The following is a 16,836-nucleotide window of genomic DNA, read 5'->3' as shown; positions in this document are numbered from 1 at the left end:
TACAGGAGACGGTACCGCCATCTAGTGAACACTGCAAGAACTAAACTAGAGGTGGCTACATACAGGGGACGGTACCGCCATCTAGTGAACACTGCAAGAACTAAACTAGAGGTGGCTACATACAGGCTACAGGGGACGCACAGCCCACGCCCTAAGGAGCTTCGCCCCTAAAAATGAGTACATTGTCATCTATGGGTGTCATAGACCTAGCATATAGAGTTTCAGAGAATTTAATCAAGCTGATGTCATGAAAATACCAAAAATGAATTTTGAAATTTCCGACGTCACATGCAGAGATTTTGGCACAAAACTTAAAAGTGAAACTTCAACCTTGATTTTCTTCACTAATAACGAACTTATGAAAGTGATACATATGGCATTTGAGTTCTTGGAGTGTAGTTTGTCAATCTAAACCAACTCTCTGTTTCTCTTTTTGACAAACAGTATCTGTGTGTACCTTCTAATGCTCATATGTATTTGTTGGCAATTGTATGAATAAAAGGAACATTTCTAATCTGTCAAACCAGACAGTCATAGTGAAAACAAAGACTGCATACACTATTATTAGTGCAATTACAAACTAATCGTCTTCAATCCTACTAATTCTAAAGGTATCTCCTTCAGTCATTGCTTTAACCCATTCTTCCTTCACTTGCACAGCTCAAATGCACCTCGAATCTGTATCTCAAACGTCTCGCTCTTGCCATAACCCCTCAATATTTCTTACTGGTCACGAAACTTCTCCGTCACTACTATATGAGAGAGCTTTCTGGGCTGCCAACATTGATTGTGGCACAGCGCCACCTGTGCTAAGGGTTCACTCATCGTCACCAGAAAGGCAACAGCATGGCGTGTGTGCTCTGTCGTCATTGTGTTTTATTGCGAGTGTATGGCACTTTATGTGGCTGTTACCATTTTCGAATGCAATGTATAGTTAGCGGTAGCTTGACAAACGATGCGAAAAAGATGCTGTATGTGTTGCACTGTCGCTCCGGCTAAGGAGGCACTCGTCGAGGCCAGCGAGTCAACAGCATGTTGGGTTGGCTATGTCAGCGTTGTGTTTTATCACCTGCGTATGATGCTATCGGTGCCTGTTACCATTTTCAAACGTGCCGAATAGTGAGCTAGAGCTCAGCAAACGATTCCAAAAACATGCTGTGTGCTGAACTGTCCCTCTGGCTAAGGAAGTGTCGGATGCCAAGTCGATGTAAGGACACATCTCAATATAACAATGTAATGAGCATTTATTAAACTACAGTAGCAACATCGGGAGAGCATTCTGACACTACGCTCGACAGAGGTAGTGGAACAAAATTATGCACTACTAAGCTTGGCAGCCTGCTTTTGTAACCGCCACTGGTGACGTAGGCCATGGGTGATGTTGCGGTGGCACTGCAACACATCGGATTGCAGTGCAGCGAGTGGTCATGTCACGTCGGGCTGCCTGATAGCAGGGTAGAGGCTGTGCCGAATTGCGCGCAGATTGTTTCGCCACATCACCCCCTTCCCCCCCCCTCGCCGTGTGGAGGGCCATCACGGCTTGTAGAAGTTTGTTCGTCGCACACGGTAACAAGAGTGTGTAGTGACAGTAGCAGGCTGTGATGTCAAGGTTTGAAAATGAGTGCCTGTAGGTGTACTGGTGTTGCCTGGTTTGTCAGAAGTGATGAATGACAGCTTCAGGCGGTCAATCGAAACACGAACTTCAATCCCATGTTTGCGCAGGATGAAGTTTTTGTCGTCGAAATGGACAACCAGGTAAGGTCCACAGTACGATGACTGAAAAGGCCTGCGGATGGTGTCATTGCAGAACAAAGCATGGTTTCACATTGCTAGCTTCTTGAAGATGAAAGGTGTGGGCTTACAATGGTGAGCTGCAGGTGACTGGCAATGAGCAGCGATAGTGCAGCAAAGCCGGGCGACAAAGTCGGTGGGGTCTGCCGTCGCAGTGTTGGTAGGCAGCACAGTGAAAAATTCACCTAGGAGGCAGAGGGGTTCCCGGTACAAAAGCTCTGCGGGTGTAGCCTGAACATCCGGCTTGAAGGTGGCGTTGTTGTGTTCTGGGTTTTCGGTTTCGGTTTCGAAATGGCATGTGAGGATGCCAGGGGGTGAGTTTCTGTCTTCAATCTTCAGCCGGGAAGGCTTTTCTGACGCCATAGTTATGGACAATGGTCCACAGTTTCAGTCGCAACATTTCGAGGCTTTTCTTTCACAACGAGGAATTCAGCACTTGAGGTCATCAGTTTTCTATCCCCAATTAAATGGGCAAATCGAGCGCTTTAATCGCGTTCTGAAGAAACATATCCAGATCGCCCAATTAGAGCACCGTCCCCTCAAGCAAGTCTTGACTGAATGTTTAGCTTTGTACAGGTTCACACCACAAGGCACCACTGGAGTGTCTCCTGCTCAACTTCTCCACGGTAGGCAACCGTGAGTTGCTCTCGACATAGTCTCTTTGCCTCGTAACATAGCAGTGTCTTCTCGTGATCAAATCCGTACCAGGGTTTTTCTCATCAACAAGCAATGAAAAAGTATGTCGACACCCGTCGAGGTGCAAAGCAGTCCAAAGTTCGCACTGGTGATCTAGTCAAGGTTCGTGTGCCAGGCAAGCGCCCCAAGTATCGGGGTCCTTACAAAGTCTTGGGCCAGGTTAGCCCCACTTCTTTTCGCTTAAGTGATGGTAACATCTGGAATGCGTCGCGCCTTGTTATTTTTCATATGGATTCACCTTCAACACCTAAAAGTCTTCCCCAGCACGTTGCGTCCACGCCTTTCAACTATGCATCAGACTGTTACATGTGGCCTCCATACACAGGAATTTCTTCTTCAAGGGGGGAGGAGTTACCAGTCGGTGTCGCTGGTTCAAGTACACCAAGTCTTACACTTTGAACCTTCAAATACGGCTTCCTCATCCCGCTCCTCAGTAACCGGTATCTGAAGAGGAAGGCGCGACAGTGAATCAGCAAGCAGGTTATTAGAACCCTTACAATATTGAACACTGAAATTATAATACATGAGTTTGGCACACCAACAGGAAATGCAAATGGGGCGGCGGCCTTCGGATCCTGCAGAAAGAAGAGCAACTAGTGCTTGGTGATCTGTATGTAATGTGAAGTGCCGGCCCCACAAGTAAAACACAGCAGGCGTGATGACCTAGGATGACGGCTTGGATGGCATCGAGCCAGGTTGAGTCTGGGTGGCACATGATGGCTGCTTTGAACTGTCAGTTGAAGCGCTCAATCATTCCATTAGTGCAGGGGTGGTAACTGGTGGTCCTCAAGTGCTCAAAACCAATGGTCAACTCGAGGAGCCTGAAAAGGTGAGACTCAAAATGTCGTCCTTGGCTGTGGTTAGGCGGCAGGGGGCGCCGAAATGGGCAATCCAGCTAGTGAAGAAGGCCGACATAACTTTTAAGCGGTGATTTTCTTGAGGGGCCACGTTGATTGGGCCATCAAGTATACCGATCGATGGCAGTGATGCAGTACCTACATGATCCCGCTGAGGCGAAGGTCCTATAATATTGAGGTGAACGTGTGTGCAAAAACCGATGAGAAGGCCGAGGGAAAGCTCCGAGTGGTGAGGTGATGTGCTTGCCTGGTGACTTCAGCGCATTGGCATTGAATGCAGGAGTGTGCCTAGGTTTGACAGTCCCGCTTCATGGAGAGCCAGACATGGCGGTCATCTACGATGCATGTAGAGGCACGTATGCTGGGATAGCTAAGGTTGTGGAGCTGGTTGAAAACACTATGACGGTGGGCCAAGGGTACGAAGGGCCTGCTTCCTTCTGTCGATATGTCACAGTCAATAGTTCTTGTCAACCCAGGTATGGGGATTTGTTGCACTGTAGTGAGGACCCATCCTTGAGAAGTTCCTGCAGTCCAGCATCTGTAGTTTGAGCCTCGGCGTTGACATCGACTGTTATTTGCGAAGAACTGATAGCTGCCACACGTAAAATGGCATTGGCGACCACACTGTCTTTCCTGCTAACATGTTCAATGTCGGTGATAGACTGAGCATTGAATGAGAGCCAGTTCTGCTGAACTGGCAAGAGTATGTCGTATGTCACAACATTTAGAGAAGGTGTAGGTACGAGATTTGTGATAGGTATAAATGTTCTCGAAGCACTACTGTGCTTCAAGAACATGTCGGAAGTGTTGAACTGCTTCTTATGTCACCAGAAGTTCTCTGTCGTAAGCTGACAAACTCGTCGGAGCAGCAGTCTTGGTGTCGTCGGTGGAGCTATCCATTGAAGAGGTCGCCTTACGAGCTGAAAGTTTCCTGTAAAATTATTCCAAGGGGTGCCTGGTGTTGTCTATGTGTTGCATGAGGGCAGCCCCTATGGCAAAACCAGAGGCGTCCATGAATACTCTCAAGGAGGTGTCAGGCACGGGAAGGGAGAGGAGCGTGGTGTGAGGAGAGCAGTCTTGCATTCATTAAAATTTGCACGAAAGTCTGTGCCCATACGACAGGTTGGTTTTTTCAGAGATCAACCAAGGCATCATAAAGGGGCGCCTGGTAGTATGCCGAAGAAATAGCGAAGCTTTATAGCGGTGGTAAGTTGAGAGTACTTCTGCAAGTCAGAGATGCATTCAGGCAAGGGTGGAGTTCTCTCTGACGAAACTTCATGACCGACGAGATGGATAGTGGAAGCGTCGAGCGTGCCTTTCAGGATATTGACGAGTCGAGTACGTTGCAGTCATCGAGGCATTGGAGCAACAGACAAAGGTGCCCGTGGTGTTCATCAGCGTCACATGAAAAGACCAGTATATCGTCAAGATAGACGAAGCAGAAGTCGAGGCCACGAATGACTTCATCGATGAAGCGCTGAAAGGTTTGCCTTGCATTCGTTAGGCCAAAGCTCATGAAGAGAAACTGAAAAATGCATCAAACCGGGAAGTTTGGTGAGGATGGAGCGGCACGGCAAATGATTTTCAACACTGAGCACTTTAGACCCTTGGTTGGTGAGTGGACATTCGCTGGCCTGGCGAAAAGTATCTCGTCGCATCCAGATGACCATAGCGGCAGTCTGAATGGAGGTTTTAATGTGCAAAAAAATCCGGGACGATTATTGGTTCAGCGACGACATCAATGACAAAATTCTAATGAAGGTCCGGGCATAGGTTCTTGAGCTGGATGTGCAGGTGCAGCAAGCCGTATGTCTTGACTGTAGACTGGTTCGCTGCGCTGAGCTCAAAAGATGTCGACGGGCGAGGACCTTGAAGATAGACTCGTGGGTAGCAGCATATGTCGGAACCACTTCGAACAAGAAACCACCACTTTGTGATGTAGCGGCGAGAGAAGAAGAGACGTGAGATGACGTCGAAGGCGGCCGATGGGGCCGTGCCGATCTCGCCACTTTATTGCAGGCCTGAAGCGGAGCCGCGTCGGCTACCAGCGTCCGCCACGCCAGGCGTGTCAGCTCGTTCTCATTCTCGCGCAGCTCGAGCTCGCGCCAGCTGCGCGAGAGACGCGGCGCGGTGATGGAAAAAATGATTATGGTGATGATGGCACTACAGGGCTCCCCCCCTAGCGCTTTGCGCGATTTGAACGCATATGAAAAAAAAGAAAGAGGGCGACAAATGCTATGTACATGAACGGCAGTCCATAAAGTGTTCATTTGGCCAGTCCAGGTTGTCAACGTTGATGGGCCATCGGTAAGCAGCGGGTCTCTGGTGGGCGACTCTGGGAGTTGCGCAGAGGACGCAGGAGGAAGTGCCGGGTCGCTGTGGTAGCCGACAAGCGGGTCTCACGGTGACCTGGTCGGACAGGCCGAGAGTGGACCGTGTGTCGCGAGGTCATGACAGGATGGTGGGTGACAATGTTGGCGCTGGGTGCCGAGGACACTATACTGCCGCCTGTCGAGATTAGAGGTCCCGACAGGGCCCTATGATGGTGGTGGTGGTGGTGGTGATGGTGGGCATGCGCCAGTATCTGCGGCTGGGTGAACGTCGGTATCTGCACCAGGGATTGGTGCTGGTCTGTCTGGAACGCACCCAATGTGGGCTGGGCCAGCGTGGTCTGCGTGGGCGGCATGGCCTGCAGCTGTTGGAGCGTCAGTGGCTGTCCCGGGACTATGGCAAACGAGGGGGGCGACATCATGCGTGGCGGTGCCAGAAAGATGTTGGGCCTTGGCCTCAGGTTCTGTGGAATGACAAGCGTTGGGGTGCCAGGCGGTCCTGAATGTCCCCCATGGGGCCTGGGCCCCGTCTGAGGTCCCAGGGTCAGGCCCGTGGCATGGGGTGGCCGCAGGGCCAGCTGGACCCCCTGTATCTGTATCTGTCCCAGAGAGCTCTGGGTCTGCCCCAGTGCGCCTTGTATCAGAATCGGGCTGTGGCCCAGGCCCGGAATGTACTGGTTCAGCAGGAAAGTGCCGTGCGCAGGTCCAGCCGGAAACATGCCCGGCTGCGCTGCCGCGGGGTTCCCGATGAGCAGCGGACACCCCGTGTTGAGCCCCATCGCGGCTACGCGCTGCACCGTGGTCGCAGGCTGCGGCGCCGGTACAGGCGCGGGCCGCGGTGTGGCCTTGTGCTGGGCCGCCCGGGGAGACTGGGACCGGGTGGTCGCCGCTGCCGAAGGCGTGGTCATGTTCGCGCTGCCGCTCGACAGCTTGGGCAGGATCTGTGGCTGTTTCAGCTGGATGAGCCGGGGGGCACCAGAGGTGCGAGGACTGGGGCTGGTCGAAACCACCTGTGCGACGCCGGGTCTCGACGTAGGTGCCTGCTGCGGCGCCACGGGCAGAGGGGCGACGGTGGCAGTTGCTTTGGTGGTTGCCGGTGTCGACAACGATGATGAGGGCAGGCTCTGGCTCTGCGAAGGCACGGCGCTGGGGCCCGTCGTAGACCACGAAACAGAGACAGGGACAGGGGCGGGGAGCGGGGACGCCGAGGGTGGTCGGCTGCTGGCCGGGGAGGTGCGAGTGGAATGTGGCGAGGCACCCAGCAGGCCATTGCTGGCACCAGTGGCAGGTGGCGGAGCGGCAGGGGGCACCGTCGAGGAGCTGACCAGCAGCTGCGGCGAGGAGGAGGCCGAGACGTCTGAGCTGGTGGTCGCGGAAACGGCGAGGGCCACGGTGTCACGTGCCGTCGCTTGCTCTGCGTGCGCTTGCGTGCGTACCTTGCTCTGCGACGCCGGGGAAACCTGCCTGGTGCGGGTAAACGGAAGCGGACGGTATGTGTTGCCGCTGCGGGCGAGCACTGCAGTGCAGAGGGCATCGTAAGGCTGCGGGCTGGTGCTTGAAGTGGCAGCGAGATGGCGCAACTCTACCGGGAGGGCGTCGAGAAGAATGGCGTGCATCTGCAGCTGGTCCGTGACGCCATTCAGCGCCAGAACGGCATCGAGCTGCATGAACCATACCTTGGGGTAGGTCGATTGGAACGGTGGCACTGGCGGGCAGAGTTGCGGGAACATGGCCGCGGGCCGCTCGGCGAAGGGCGTGTTCTCCGGGTCACCAATGTAGCGGCGAGAGAAGGAGAGACGTGAGCTGACGTCGAAGGCGGCCGATGGGGCCGTGCCGATCTCGCCACTTTATTGCAGGCCTGAAGTGGAGCCGCGTCGGCTACCAGCGTCCGCCACGCCAGGCGTGTCAGCTCGTTCTCATTCTCGCGCAGCTCGAGCTCGCGCCAGCTGCGCGAGAGACGCGGCGCGGTGATGGAAAAAATGATTATGGTGATGATGGCACTACAGTGACTTGGTCAGTGACGAAGATGTGACGGCCTCCAGGTTAGCAGCTCGCAGTTGTGCTTACAAGCTGCAGTTGGCATTTCATCTCATGCAGAGAACAGCAGGGTGGTCGACATTGTTGGGCTCTCTCCGAAACATCGATGGTAGTAACACTGGCCGTGTGCACAGGGCTGTTGTAACGAGGCGGCGTTACGGTTGTGGCTTGGAGAGTGGAAGCGTAGGCGCACTTTTGGGTGTTGATCGAGGTGCCGTTTAATAGAGCTGAGCCGTCTCTCAATGTCATGGATGTGGTTTGTGAGCTCTGTGGTTTTCAGTGGTGCAGTGACAGCCTAGATGGTGGGTGATGACTGCGGCAAAGAGGCATCGATGACACAATTGGAGATCTCAGCAAGTTGGTCAAGGGGTAGCTTTAGCTCAGCCTGCAGGTACGTTTGAGCATGCGCTGGAAGTTGCTGGAGCCAAAGTGTTCGCCGGAAAGAATCGTGAATTTCCACGTTGCTTGCGAGGGTACGCATGTGGCGGAGGAGCTGCGATGGTTTGTGTACGGCTAGTTCTGCAGACTGAATAAGTTCTCACACCTTCCAGTCAGTCTTCCAAGGGTGACAGACAGCGGATTAGTTTCGTCTTGGGGTATTTATATAGATTAGCCTTTGTGGATGGGCAAGGATGTCCCGGACCTCGTTAGCATAGAGGGCGTCCAGGTAGACAATTACATAGTTGTACTCGGTCCGGTCTTGCGTGATGTGCGCAAGAGAGAACTGAGCCTCGATTTGGGAGAACGAGATTTTGGGCGAGTCCGCCCAAATTGGCGGAAGTTTGACAGGTAGGTACCCGCCTGGCGTCCAGGTCGGCATCAGCCATGGCAGCAGCGGGGCCTGTGTTGACAGTGACTGCCAGAAAAATGCTTTGGGGGATGTGGCCGAGCGAGGTGGTGCAAAGTCATTGAGCAAATGCAGTTTAGTGGGCACACGCTTGTCCTGAAGCACCTGTTGCCGGGCCTGCAGTTGCTATTCAAGTTGCACTTGCTGGCACACAGTCGTAAGGGCTTCCGAGTCAGTCACGGAGGTGCGATTTGTTTGGTTTCTGGATCAGCAGATGTGGGATGCCGAGTCAACATAAGGACGCATATGAACATAACAATGTAACGAACATTTATTCAACTACAGTAGAAGCATAAAGAAAGTATTCTGATGCTTTGCTCGACAGAGGTAGTTGAACAAAATGGTGTGCTTCCAAGCTTGGCGGCCTGGTTTTGTAGCCACCGCTGGTGATGTAGGCCATGGCTGACACTGCGGTGGTGCTGCGGCATATACAAATACAGTGCAGTGTGCCATCGTGTCATGCCGGGCTGCCTCATCGCAAAGTGAAGGCTGTGCAAAATTATGCGCGAATTGTGTCCCCACAGAGGCCCTCGTCAAAGCCAGTGAGGTGATGGTGTGATGTGTTGGTTCTAGTCAGTTATTGTCGTGTTTTATTGCAAGTGCGCAGAGCTGTGTGCCTTTTACCCTTTCTGAACGCAACGATTATTTAGCAGCAGCTTGACAAACCATGCCAAGACAAACTCTGGCTGCAGAGAAACTGTCAAAAAGAGTTGTTTGCATTTCCCACTGACACCAAAAATGAGAGAGGTGAAAACGGGCAATACCATGTCAAGAACTGGGTACATTCTGGTTTAGCTCACCGAACGTTCACATATACCAAAGGCATTTTGATAAGAAGTGCATAACTCGTGAAAACAAGTGTGTCAAGTTGCCATGTGAAAGAGCAAAGCTGAGGGCAGACACAATTCCTCAATTGTTTGATGGCCTGATGGAATGCTTGTCGGAGTCGGCTTCTTGGCGCTTGCCATGCAGGCAGCCGATCAAGCTTCTTCAGGAGTAATCAGATGATTCCACTGGGAAAAATTATTTGCTGTTTGTGATGAATTTCGTCAGCTTGTAATCATATCTATTTATTTATACTTCTGTACCTGCATATGCCTTTTTCCGTCTGTTTTGAAAATAAAATTCTTACAGGTTGAAATGAGTTATTTACAATTGAAATATATGAAGCCTTCTGGTTTTTATTAAGGTGCTAAAAGGTTTCAATACTTCCTAGATCAACCTGCCACTTTAGACACACTTGTTTGACTTTTGTCCAACTGAAAGGGTTTGTTGTATAGCATAGCTAGGAAAGTACATTAAGTAATCACTTGGCACTTTTCAGTGTGCGAGGGCCCTTGGGCACTTCACAAAAAAGGAAAAATAGAAAAACTATCACATGTAGCTTTTCAAACCTTAGTACATGTGTTTTTGCACTTCATCACCTTCAAAATGTGAGCACTGTAACAAGGCATGTTTCGCAGCACACCTTAGCTACTAATATCCGGGTTTTTGCTTGTGTGCAGATACTATTTATAATATTCTTGTCATATTCGCTTCATAGCTTTGTACATGCAGTCTGCCCGAGACAGAGAACCCAGCGACACACAGGCAATCTACAATTTTTTTTCCTTCCAATCATATTTCCTAAGCCGAGCGTTCGTGCCATGGCGTAACATACTCAAAGGGGCTTTTAACTCATTTATATATATTCTGAAGAGCTCAGACTGAGCATTTTTTCAAAGCATAGATACATCATCACGAAAAAGCATCATCATGTAATTTGCGCGCATCAGTACGTTTCTCGGAGAAAAGGCCTGACAAACGCCCATCTCCGATTATACGTACGGCTACGTACTGGCAGCGTTAGTTTCGTTTCTGCCACTGATCTCGGCTAGAGCCTCGAAGAAATTAAAATTGTCAAAGAAGCATGGCCTGAAAATGTTTTCTAAATCATCGTACAGCACAAAGCTGCACACCGATTTCGCCACGAGCGAAGTGCCACAACCGAACAGACGTTTATGGCCACTGCATGAAAGCACACTGCTTATAAGCAATGAAAGACCAAAATATGAACCCCCCCCCACGGAAACCTTATAACAAACCAAAAACATCCCTCTTAAGTGGCTGAGATAAAAGCCCCCTTGTCTGCAGTGGCACCCCTGGTGGGAAATTTTGTCCCTATACCAAACTTGGCCCGACGTTTCGTGACTAATAGAAAGTATCAAAGGACTATGGCCTTTTACCAGAGCTTGAAGTGGCCACAATCCGGACCACTACTTGAGTGAGAGCAAACTTGGTCAGTGCTGTAGCTTGTGCCACCAAGAACTGGTTTCTCCCTTGTGTGCCAAATGGAAGCTCATATAAAAAAAACTTGTGTAGCAATCAGGGCAGCTTTAAGTCCTCCACTAAATGCAGTTACACTAGTGTGAAACCTGAGGAAGTGCATAGCACGGGCCCCCAGAGATCCTGGTTCCTAGAGTTACCATTGCCCCATTTACCAAACTGCGATGGCGGCAGTGTTTTGGGTAAGCATATCCAGTTTCCCAAACATGAGTAGAATTTTGTTGAAGAGATCCGCAAACTCTGTGTGCGACACCCTCAATACTTTTTGCTACACTTTATGAAGTTCTTGCTTGTTACAGCAGCTGAAATATGCGTTGTCTGCAGCGAGTTCTGTCATTTTGCTTCCCCCTTCAGATGTAGCGATGAAGTGTCAGCGAAGCGCTAGTCGGAAGAACATTCACTCGCTCGACGAAGCGGTGACACCCTCGTGCGTGGCTCAGGTGTCATCCCCATGATTCCCAAGCATTTTTAGCAATTTTAAGCAAATTATTGCCATTAATTTATTGATGATTATAGTTATATCACTTTTTACCTTGCTCATTTATTTAACCAATACTGAGTATTGCTAGCCTTGTTTTAGACCTGATTGTGAGTTTCGTCATGCCGCACAAGATCTCCCGACAAGCCGAGCCCCTAAAGTGCTACTCACTTAAAAGTGGCACATTAGTTCGCTCTGCATCATGCATAGAACAGCCTTCTTAAAAGAATGCACATGACATACATTTGATACAGCACATTGCAGAAATTGAACTGAACTTACAAGTCTACCAGTTGTTCACCACCGAGAAACGCATTGTCTTCAATTTCAGAGATGGCATTGTTGCGCAAGTCACTGCATAAAAAATAAAAAAATAAAAGCGAAACTTTTAGTCAAATACCTATGTACATGTGCCAAAGAATTTGCATTAAAGAGGTATGACCACCATATATCTTGCTAAGTTAACCATGTTGTCATATTCTTACTGTGTTAAATGCGGAAACTTACAAACATGGGGACAAGATGGGACATGCACAAGCACTTGTCTGTCTCTTATTGTCCCCGTCGTTGAAATTTTCTGCATTCCTGCGCTGATTACTGCAAGAATATGTCTCAACAACATGGCAAGAAGTCCACCCTTGTCATGCTACCAAAGTCATGAAAGTCCAACACTGTCAGGCTGTCTAAGAATGTCAGTTTGCATATGAGCCTAAACAAGTAGTACTCACATGAAACCTACAGTTTGATTTTAATTTTCTTGCTTTTTTAGGGGTCTGCCAGCTCTATAATTATCATGCAAAAAGCCTATCTAATATTAATAAAAAAACTCCAAGTTACTTTGTTCCATTTCTCAAATAATTATGGCTCTCTTTACAGAACCCATACAAAACGTAGATCTAGCAAAGCACAACATTAGATGTTACAAACAAGACGCTTCTCTTTAAGTGGTGGTGGCACAGTCAGATGGCAACCCAAAAACAGAGGCTGCCAGTCATTTTGGTGCTGTGTTTGAAGGTCGTGCATTGACTAATTGAAAGATGAAGTATGGCTGGCATGGAGTGCACGTATGTGCTCTGAAGCAGTGTAGTCCTGACCAACTGTGGCTTCGCATGCGAAGACACACTCACCCCTCCAGAGGCATATTTACTGGAGAAGGTGGAAGAAAGGGCAAGGAGGACACTTGCCTTTCCACTTTCAAGAGAAAGTGGCACTGAACCCCTCAACCCCTTTTTGGGCATATCCCCCATTTCCCTAGTGCACCGTTGAATCAACAATGAAGGTGGAGTTTTCTTTCTCCACAGCTGTCGTGTACATAACCGTAAAGTGAGTTTTTATCATCTATCCCCTGTTTCAATAGCGAACATTGTCCTTCGTGCTTCACGTTGACACACACTAATTGCCTATTTGACACTCAAAGCTGCCTATTTGACACTTTTGCACCTTAGGTGCAAGTTTTGCGAAGGAGGAGGCCACCGCCAAACAGGGGCTCTTTAATGTCAAATTATTCTGTACTGTTAATATTAATCCAAAAGCCTACCTCATAAAACGCAAAAACTGACCAGTGGCTTTGGTGCCAACAATATGAGTGATGCATAATATTGTCATTACATGATGTGATGGCATTATCATGACAAAGATCATCCAAATTGGTGACTTCATCACATAATATCGTCACTTGGTCAAAGGTTGGCTGATCATGGAGGCAGTGGAAAAACAAGTGAGTTGTGGAAAGCTTTAAGGGGGCAGACTGGTCCTAAACATTTTTTGTTTATTTTTTCAGTGATCTTGATCAAACTGCACAGGATTATGCAGTTTTTTTACCTGATTTCAAATATTTAATTAGTTTTCCTGTAACTCATCTTGTTCCTGAGCTAACTTAAGTTCACCCCCTATTGTTTAAGACTGTCATAAATAAAAAAAGGTGCTTAATCAAAAGTGATATTTAGAATATGCCAACATAGACTAATGACTATAGAGTGAAATTATGCAAGAGTTTTTTCTTTATTTTTAAGGCCTTCTTGGTTATTTTACAGTAAAATAAACTATTTTCAAAAGCAGTTGGAATTGTTTACAATTTTGATGAGTAATTAATTAAATGCTTGTGCTCTAAATTCTGCTCCCATAGTTGCATTCTACACACAAAAAGGCTTCTATTGCAAAAAGAATTATTGTTGTACCTTCCCTAGCTGCAGAGATATTGAGGCCTCAAAATAGAACAGTCATAAATTTATTTTTTGAGAAAAATGACAAAAAAACTAAAAGCGCACAGCTTCCTCAAAAAGCAACAATCATGGTGCCCATATTTTGCAATCCTCATAAAGCTTCTTACACAGGTACCGGCCAATTGTAAAGAAGCCTCAAAGTCGGTTTCCCATTTTTTTGCAGGTTCTGCATGTTAACGGTACCAAAAATCTGGACAGTTAGAATGACATTACAAAAAAATTACCACTTCCTGGTGTGTGAAAATTTGCACAGAGATAGAAAAATACTTGCAGAAACCAAATATGTCAATTCTAAAAAAAGAATATTTTTGTCACTTTTTGGTCTCAAAGACCAGTCTGCCCTCTTAAGAAAATGTTGGAGGAACAGCTGAATACATTGACTGAGAATACAAACAAGCCTTTGAGTTGTTGCAGGCGATTGCATAGGGGAGCCTGCAAGTTTTTTCGATACTGTTTGACGTCAAGTTTACATTACTGGCAACGCAAGTATGACAGGCGCAAGAACCAGCAACATTTTATGAACATGAAAATCAGATGCCCTACTTATTTATACCAACTTCTTTTTCTTTCCTTTCCTTGAGAAGGAATAGCATTGCCTGCTCTATCTCCATGCCAGCTGTGAGTCAAAAAGCATGCAGATGTGGTCAGTGTTTCAGCTGGGCTAAACTCACAGAGATATAATGAAATGCTAGAAGGGAAAGGTTCCACCTGTGTCTCCAATTAATCTACCTTGCACTGCTTATCAAGTGATGGCTGGAAAACATGGCAACAGCTTATGATGAGGCACTACGTATATAGAAGCACTTCCTCAGAAAAGCAGAGTTCACAGAGAATTTACGTACAGTCAAATCCCCCTATAACGAAGTCTACTACAATGAAATTGCTTGCACAACAAATAATTTTTGAGTCCCCGGCCGCAGCCCTTCAAACACAATGCAAAAAATGTCTCATCACAACAAATACTTTTCCTGGATACTTCCACTTTAACGAAGTTTACGCAAGTGCTACCACATAAGGAAAACAAACTTGTCTGAATTACTGCAAAATTTCGTGAGTAACTCGACAATGTCTTGTTGGCTCGTGACTTCCAGAGCTCTGTGGCCAAGTCACAATACCCTTACGTGTCCTCATCACAGACACACTCTATGCAACCATGATGCGCATATCCCGGTAAATTTTTAATTATTGCGATGCTCAGCGACCAATCGTCTATATGCCTGCCATGATACTGCTGGTGGTTCGATCCACAAGTGCTTCGCTGTAGAATCATTCAAGAACTGCCGCCATGTTTTTACCATAGCCCTGAAAACAAAACTACTGCTCGCTGTCACTACTATGGCGTTATGAAAGCACACACATGGGCAGCACGAAAAAACACACGCATCCAATGTGCACCTACTCAAAGCAGTGCTGCTTGCACAGTATATGCGGCAGACACGATCACAGATAGTAACGACGCAGTTCTGAAGGCATGCACACACATTTTAAACAGAAATACAGTTTGCCAAAGCCGCTGCGCTTTTTTGCGCAGCGGCTGCGGCAAACTGCAGTTCTCTCGCTGTCGCTACCATCGCAATCATTAATAGCGAATACGCTTCAAAGGCATGTAACTAACATAGCCCATGATTAAAGGCTGTAAAGGGATAAAACGACACGAAGCATTATAGCTTTCCCAGCTGTCATTCCTCATAGCACGGAGCTTTGAAACTTCACTTTCAGTTGGCCTTTGGAAGGGCTTTGGCATGCTTTTAGGTAGAATATTCTAAATTTTAACTATATTATATTCTATATTATATCATATAATGTCATGTATATTCCACCCCTCCTATGATCGGTACCACCAACCATAAACCGCAGTAGAAAGAACAAAAAGATACCTATGTGTCTATTACTGTGAAGGTGTGCCAAGAAACTAAATAACCCGCATCCGAGTTTACCTACAAAGTTTCTATATACTATTTTCTGCCTGTTATGCATGATTGACAAAGTTTGTTCACTTGGTGTGCGGCCAAGTAAGTCTGAGTTAGCTAGAGTGCAGTGCATGTGCTTGCTGGGACCAAAGGACGAGTCATAATCATCGCATCTTCCTGAATTTTGCGGTGTATAGATGAAATTTCGATGCAACGAAATTCTGCAACAACGAACCTTTTCGCACACCCCGTCAATTTCATTGCCCTGAGATTCGACTGTACATGCACACAAATGAATCAACAGCATTGCACTGCCCCTCGAAATACTTAAAATATATCCATTCTTTTAAGCCACTGTGAGTAGGCGCTAGCAAATGATTGATGACCTGCCACATTCTAATTTGTTCGAAACAAAGTACTGATTGCCACCTCAACTAAAGAAACTTAGCAGTGTTCTGTGTTGGAAGGGTCACCAATCATGTGGCTTACAAAATAAATCTGCCTTTGCTCATTGGAGCAGGCTTGTGTGCATGTGCCTTGATAATAGAAGTAATGTTGTTTTCTCAACTACCCGGCTGTAGTGTATCGCTCTCTCAAGGCCACATTACTAAGCATTACACTTTGCACCACCCAGTGAAAATAAAAATGCATAATTTGCACAGCTATTACTATAAAGAATTTCTGACAAACTACGATCGTTAAACAGAACCTGAAGGGACAACAAAAAATGTGTTCCAATAAACAGGATTTTTATTTACCGTGAGATGAGAAGGGGGGCTGTATTCATGAACAAAAGAAATCATATTGGCGTCTGCTATTCTATTTAAGCAGCAGTTTCGTAAAAGGTATTTTCATTTACTTGAAAGTGTACCATATTTCAATCTGTCAATAGATACAAATTGTACTGAATGTTGCTCCTGAGACACAAGATAATACTTGCAGTTTGTTCAAATTGGGCAGTTTCTTGAAAATGCCACTATTGCGGACCTTCACAATGTGGTTGTCATTGAGCCTCCTGAAAGAAAAAGTGACTCATTACTGTGACCACCATGACAGCCAGTTAGGTTAGGAATGAATTATGCAGTTCTTCTCAAGGTGACAAATGCAGTAACTCAAACTCATTTGTGGAATAGATTGAACCCTAGAGATTATCAGAAATTGTTTGAAGGAGCACTACATTTATAAAATCATTAGCAATCTACTCATGCAACATTATTACAACTACAGGTGCAAGCTAAAGGGACAAGTGAATCAATTCTTCTATGCAGTACATAAGGCATCACACTTGTTCTTATGTGCCAGTAGCCGCAGTGAAACCAATCTTAAACTGGATCTTACACTTA

General features: G+C 47.3%; 1 protein-coding gene across 1 annotated transcript in view; it reads right to left on the bottom strand.

Annotated features, from left to right (window-relative positions):
- Positions 1-16,836, bottom strand: part of sli (slit guidance ligand) — a 332,159-nt gene that overhangs the window by 41,467 nt on the left and 273,856 nt on the right. The window contains exons 17-18 of the mRNA XM_037426601.2: positions 16,434-16,508; positions 11,644-11,715 (exon numbers count right to left, since the gene is read on the bottom strand). Of these exons, the coding sequence (XP_037282498.2) occupies positions 11,644-11,715; positions 16,434-16,508 (147 nt within the window). The remainder of the gene's footprint in view (positions 1-11,643; positions 11,716-16,433; positions 16,509-16,836) is intronic.

This window comes from Rhipicephalus microplus, chromosome X (genome assembly GCF_043290135.1).
Source record: "Rhipicephalus microplus isolate Deutch F79 chromosome X, USDA_Rmic, whole genome shotgun sequence".
Taxonomy (NCBI): Eukaryota; Metazoa; Arthropoda; class Arachnida; order Ixodida; family Ixodidae; genus Rhipicephalus; species Rhipicephalus microplus.
The sequence above is the reverse complement of the archived record's forward strand: the minus strand, read 5'-3'. Positions and strand labels throughout refer to the sequence as shown.